The 6983-nt window shown below is 36.9% G+C and overlaps 1 protein-coding gene across 1 annotated transcript; it reads left to right on the forward strand.

Moving 5' to 3' along the window:
- Nucleotides 1–5017: 5017 nt before the first annotated feature.
- Nucleotides 5018–5959, forward strand: LOC129688702 (olfactory receptor 51G2-like). The gene has a single exon (XM_055623668.1). It carries the CDS (start codon nucleotides 5018–5020, stop codon nucleotides 5957–5959), a length of 942 nt encoding a protein of 313 aa, XP_055479643.1.
- The last annotated feature ends 1024 nt before the right edge of the window (nucleotides 5960–6983 follow it).

Below are 6983 nucleotides of genomic sequence, written 5' to 3' on the forward strand. Positions count from 1 at the left end.
AAGAAAGAAAGAAAGAAAGAAAGAAAGAAAGAAAGAAAGAAAGAAAGAAAGAAAGAAAGAAAAGAAAAGTAAAGAAAAATATGTCCATTATGTTATTTGGAGTCCAATATAGTGACAGCAACTACACAGTAATTTTTGTAGAGTTAGGAAATATTTTATGCATCTTAACCTTTCAGGGATTAAGTGTAATGGGGATAAAGATAAGTCTAAATAGAACATTAATATTAAGGAAGATTGATTATCCAAAAAAGGATAACTTGGACTTAATTCTACCCACTTCATACCAGAAAATTTTATTCAATTGCTTTGAGAAGAAACAAAACAAAACAAACAAACAAAAAAACCAAATCAACAAACAAACAAAAATCAGTCCTGTGGGGAATAGGTGATCCACTTTTTCCAACTCAGAACTGTCTTTAGGACCATGATGAAAGGACCATCGTGACCCCTTTTAAAGTAGGGAAGACACACCTTTGACTAATAGGCTGGCAATGTGCTCTCTCGTGTGAAGAGTGATTATAGCTGATATGCCACCGACAGTAGTGACTGCCAGGTTCAAGAAGAGCTGAGCCACATGCCCAGTGTTGAAATTGGAGGGACGATATCACTGAATATCTGCTATGCTGGTCTTTGACCTCTGCCTAAGGAGAAGCAAAATCAAGCAGAAATGCGAAGATCTCTCCTTCACCGTCTCTATCGGCCCAGCTTAGCATCACGGCACTTGCAGTGGAAAACTGTTCACTGAGTCCAACCGTGTAGTGTCGGCACTGGAGGATCCGCTCAAAATAGGAGCCATGTAGGTAGCTTGTATGCTGAGTTCTGCTGTCATCCATGTTCTTCCATGTGATTTTTGAAAAATTCATGACATATTTTTCATATTTTGGTATACAACTTATGGAGAACTTTTGTGCTGGATGAGACAAAGTAAAAGAATAATTTATATGACTGAATAGTTCATCAAGAACCTACTATTTAATTAAGCATTAATCCTGAATCTCAGTGCTGTGTCATGCAATGTTAGTGTATCTATGTGGATCTAATTTTGGTGTCTCTGTACTGCTCCAATGTATATTTTTCTGCATTTGTTTGAATTTAATCTTGCTGTAGGTTGTTAACCCAATTCAGCATTGCTTCAACTTCAAATATTTGTAACTATTTTTTGATATTTGTGTAAATTTTTCTATGAGTTTTCAATATATATATATTTAGCTTATAGCTGATTTGGGGTAGTTATTTTTACAAGATTGTATTATCTATTCTGTAAACACGATATATCTCTTAATATTATAAAAAGTCTTAAATTTATGTCAATAAAATTTAAAGTTACAAGTTTAAATGTCTGGTTAATTATCAGTTTCTCTTTCTTCTACAGTTTTTATGATAGAATACACAGTGTGGCTGAGGGTTCATTTTCTTCTTACTGCCATTAAGAAATAGATTTAGATATAAAACTTATATTTTCTTAACACTGATGAGTTACTTTACTGTTTTTTCCTGACTTAAGATTTTTCATTTACAAATAGTTCATTGATATTGACTATAAATTATAATAAAGTTATTTTCCTTCAAACTTCTGTTTTTTTATTTTTCTCATCTATTTATATTGAATACAATTGCACAGATTTTAGAGTTGAACATAGTTAATATTATCTTTTTTGTCTATGGGGAGATTGTCTTACTATTATATTTTCCAACTAAGACTGATGTTTATTGTAGTTTAATGTACTAACTCACACACACAAAAATTATCTTGAATTTTGAGTTTAATATATTTTGTATCATCATCAACATTAAATTTAGCAAAATATTTTTCTCAATTTATATATAAAACTCTCCTCTCCTTTTAAGGTTTTAATAAGTTAAATTGAGTTTAACATATAAACAATTTTGATGGTTGAATAAAACACAAAAGAAGCAGTATGTGTGTGTTTAGCAGATTATATTCATGATGATTTGGGTTAAATTTTATAATAAATTCATAGGATCTAATTGTCTTACATGTTTACTTTGATGTGGTATAGTCTTTAGGTTTGGATATCAGGTTTTGTTTGCTTCATAGAAATCACTAATCACTGAGATTCATAGAAATCTCTCATGTTGTATGCCTTAGTCAACTATTAATTATGAATTAAACATGGTATTTAGGGCTAAGACTTTTTTTCACAATACTTTTAAATAGAGTTTGAATAAGGACATAACAAAGCCCATTGTTTTTCTCCATCAAACGATCCTTTGGGCACTCCTGAATTGCTTCACAATCTAAGAGACTAGGTTGACATGCCCACCACCTGCCCTTGAGGAGGACAAATAGCTTTGGTATCAATTATTGTCCCCAGAGGTTTTACTGAGAAATAGATGTGCCAGAGGTAAATACTAGTCAAGAGGGACGGAAGGGTCAGTGTCCTTAGTGCGGAGGTGAGGTGCTGAGGCAGCACCTGCCTGGATGGTGTCAGATACTCCCAAGGCACGAAGCACCCAGTGTAGGCTCTAGAGTGGCAGCACCCGTGTGTTCATAAAGATTCACATGCCTCAGGACACACTGGGTGTCTTATTCTTTTCTAATTCCAGTCTTCAGTGGCTTTTGATACCTGCAGAGACTCCCTCGGATTGGCAGAACAGAATCTCGGCAAGCTGAGTCGGGCGAAAGCCTGTCTGTGCTTAAGGACTCAGGTGCACCTGTGCTTTGAGGTAAGCCTAGCGGGTAGAAGATTGCCACATCGTCTCCTTAAAGAGCCTAGTCCATGGAGAAGATGTTCAGGGTCTCTGCTGATCTTAGCTTATTTGGAAACACTGCTCTGGACAGATGAAAAGAATAAAACAGCTCCTCTCCCAACCCTGCTAGACTGTTACCCTCTGAAATAAAACAAGCCTTGAGGTGAGAGAATGCAGTTTCTTTGGTGAGAATTCAGCACTGCAATCACTGTTGTCCAGCGACGTTACTGTATAATTCTAAGTAGAGATTAAAATGTCAGAACAGGTGATACTGAAGATGCTTGAATACCTCGTCTACCTCATTCCCCCACAGATCATGAGCACCTATGAATCCTACCTGACCCTGCCTCGAACTATTGGTCACAATTCCTTTGAGTCAGTTGTCTATAGTTGACACATCTAAGATTAAGATTCATCCATCATCTTGATCAAAATTTTTCTCCCCTTGAGGTCAAACTATTTAAGTATCAGATGCTGTGCAGAGCATTTCATTTATTTTTCTCAAGCATCTTAAATGTTATCAAAGTGGTGTCGTTACTACTTTAAATTTTATGTTCAAAGAAGCTTAGTGATGTATCTGTTTAAAATGGATGAAGTAGAAGATAATGCAGAACATCATGTTGCCACCTGACTGTAACTGTAGATGAGTAGCCACTGAATGCAGGAGCTCAGGTCGATAACCAATACTGAGGAAAGACTGAATCCTTTAAATCAGAAATATTTCTAAGGAGTAAGAGAGTTACCCAAGAGGTGAAGCTTGGTGTGCCTCCCTGAGAAGAAGACTGAGGAAAACTAACTATGAGGGTGGTTATAAAGAAGGAAGAAAATAATGTTGGGTACCCAAAAGATTCTTCTTATCACTCAGTGATTAAGGAGGCAAGAAACTTAGGACATCAAATTAAGGAAGTGAAGGTAATGTGTAAAAAGCAGTTATATTCCAAGATGTAATGTTATTATAGCATTTAGATCACTGTGAAAAATAATGTAGAAAAAAAAATCTTCTTATTTATTTATTTATTTATTTATTTATTTTAAAAGGAAAGATTATTACCATCATGGTGGAAAATTTCTGTTACCTCTGTAGAGCATTACTTAATCCATCGTTTTATAATTAAACTAGTCAGAGAAAATTTCAGCATGATTGTGCTGACAGAAGAGTAAAGCTTGGCACATGGAGCACAGGGATTTTGATATGGAATTTTAACATAGAATACTCTATGCAAATCAAGGTCTGACTATGCTCGGTGCCTCGGATAGCCAATCTGTGGATGCTCGGCCTGGTGCTCAGGAAGCTCTCAGCTCCTCTTGCCCCCGGACAGGGCATCCCTATGTTAGCCTCCCGTCTGGTTTTCCGTGAAGTGTTTCCCCATCCTTTCTCTACGAGGCAACACCAATTCCTTCAGTACAGCATGTCAGTTCCTCTCAGCGCGTACACCTCATGCTTGTCATAACCGGATTTATCTTTTTCACTTGTTTACCCAAGCTTCTATGCAGGTCTTTCTTTTATTCTGTTTAACAAATGGCAAAATTCAATCAAAGAAGTGAGCTGTTCTGTATTCCAAAACTTCATGATGATCTAAATATCTATCTCCATTTTTCTCTGTCTGTAACTTTACAACTCTATATCCCTCATATGCCCACTACTAGAAATTACTTTCACCCACTGTTTTATTATAGCAATAATTTACTAAAAGATTCTCCTGCCTTTTTCTGCAAACATTTAGATTATTTTCACACTAATTCTACTTTGGCACCAATATAAATTTCTCAAGTGTATTGTTTTTTTTATCAAGTTCTCAAGGAGTCAATAAGAGTAAAGCCTCACATTATAATTTTTATATTTTTATTTAAATTTAGCTATAGCACCTACATGAAGATCCACTCTAGTCCTTAGCATTTGCTTATACTTATAGCACAAATTTCTCCCTTTATTTCACAGTTTTTTTCTTCCATTTTGTTATTTTAGTAGGCTCTCTGTTTAGATATCACCTTGTGTTAAAAAATGTTTGAAGAGTTAACATTTACTTTAGTCCCTATTCAAAAGCTTGTAAGCATGTAAGATATTTATTATAGAGCTTTCTATTTTAACACTACCTTAAATAAATTTCTTTATTCATGTTCTTCATAAATATGCAATAAAATGAAAACAAATTCATGGGTTGATTTGTTAAACACAATGAGAGAAATAATTAAAATGCCTGGCACAGTGTAGGTCTTCAAGCTTTGTCTGTTTTTACAGGGCTGGGGTTGACCTTCATCTGTTCATGTTCTTCCATTGTAGATTGAGGGGTCCTTGATCAGCACAATGTCTGTCTTGAATGATTCCACTTTGTACCCACGGTTCCTTCTGACTGGTTTCCCAGGCCTTGAAAGTAAATATGGCTTGATTTCCGTCCCTATATTTTTGGTTTATGCCACTTCTGTCGCTGGGAATATTACCATATTGTTGATTATCAGGACCGAGTCTTCTCTCCATCAGCCCATGTACTACTTTTTATCTATGCTGGCACTCACTGACCTGGGCCTCTCTGCCACGACCTTACCTACCATGTTTAGTGTGTTTTGGTTCCAGGTCCGGGAGATCCCTTTTAATGCGTGTCTGGTGCAGATGTACTTCATTCACGTTTTCTCAATTATTGAGTCGGCTGTGCTGTTGGCCATGGCTTTTGATCGCTTTGTAGCAATTCGAGAACCTCTGCGCTATGCAGCTATTCTAACCAATAGTGTCATTGTTGGAATTGGCCTGGCAATTGCTGGGAGAGCCTTAGCCCTGGTCTTCCCAGCCTCTTTCCTCCTGAAGAGGCTTCAATACCGGGTTATCAATATACTCTCCTACCCCTTCTGCCTGCATCAGGACCTCATAAAGACAACTGTGTCCAGCCGCTGGGTCAGCAGCATCTACGGCCTCATAGTGGTTATCTTCTCCATGGGCCTGGATTCTTTGCTCCTCCTCCTGTCCTATATGCTTATCCTGGGCACTGTGTTGAGGATAGCCTCCAAAGCAGAGAGGATGAAAGCCCTCAACACCTGCATTTCCCATATCTGTGCTGTTCTCACTTTCTACACACCGATGATTGGGCTCTCCATGATCCGTCGCTATGGGCAGAATGCTTCCCCGATTGTCCATGTGATCATGGCCAATGTATATCTACTGGTTCCTCCTCTCATGAACCCGATTGTGTACAGTGTGAAGACCAAGCAGATTCGTGACAGAATCTTGAGGAAATTAAAGAAACATAAACTTTAGAAGAAAGAGACCGGTAAACATTTTTTTTTTGTTTGTCCCCTTCATTATATACAGCATTTCTTATTGATGTAAAAGTTTAATGTAAGTGTTGTTAATAATATATCCCCTTAAAATAGTGCATCCAAACCTCAGGGACATAAAATCCTTCTCTTTTCAACACAGAGAATTCAAACTTGGTAGACAATGCAGCCAGTCCTGATGAGACCTGTTAGATGAGGGTCAGATGGAAGGGGAGGAGGACCTTCCCTATCAGTGGACCAGGGGAGGGGCATAAGAGAAGAAGAGGGAAACAGGGTGAGATTGGAAGGGACGGAGGGAGGGGGCTACAGCTGGGATACAAAGTAAATAAATTGTAATAAATAAAAAATAAATAAAAAAGAATTGTGTATTTGGGGGAGAAAAACCATGATAACAAAATTCTACTTTCAATGTACTGTGTTGAGAAAAGTTGGCACAGTTGTTGCTCCTGATGTTCAAATGACTTGGGTAGCATTTCTAATATTCCTCCTCTATGAAGATTCTCATATCTTCCCCCCTCCCCTCTCCTCCCTTTACTCTTTCTCTTCTTTTCCTTTACTTCTAAAACCTTTCTTTCCAAAGTACAAGAAACATAACTCTGACATGTGGGAGGCCTTGAGTTTGATTCCAAGACCCATAAATAAAATGAAATAATAACATCACTTTTCTTTCATTATACTTTTTTGTCATAAATCAATTATTCACAGCTGAAGAAATAAGTGGGTTGTTCCCTGGTTGGCAGCAGAAAGCTTTTTATGTAGTATCTTAAAACTTGTGTCTGAAGTACATTCTTTTCTTTCTCATTTATTGATCAAATTATTGATGTTAATATGTAGTTAAAGAGCTTTATGTGTTTTGTTGATACATTATTATTCCGTGCAGATCAAGGTGGTTTCCAACTCAGATCTTCCTATCTCAGCTTTTCTTATTTGAGACTATAGGTGACCATGCCATCCTATTTCATATTTGGAATTATAGTCAGATACATTTAATTTGACTTTTTCGT

Source organism: Psammomys obesus, unplaced genomic scaffold (genome assembly GCF_907164565.1).
Source record: "Psammomys obesus unplaced genomic scaffold, mPsaObe1.curated_primary_1811, whole genome shotgun sequence".
Lineage (NCBI taxonomy): Eukaryota > Metazoa > Chordata > Mammalia > Rodentia > Muridae > Psammomys > Psammomys obesus.

Coding starts and splice junctions, on each gene's coding strand:
- LOC129688702 (XM_055623668.1), top strand. CDS start 5,018: ATGTCTGTCTTGAATGATTCCACTTTGTACCCACGGTTCCTTCTGACT.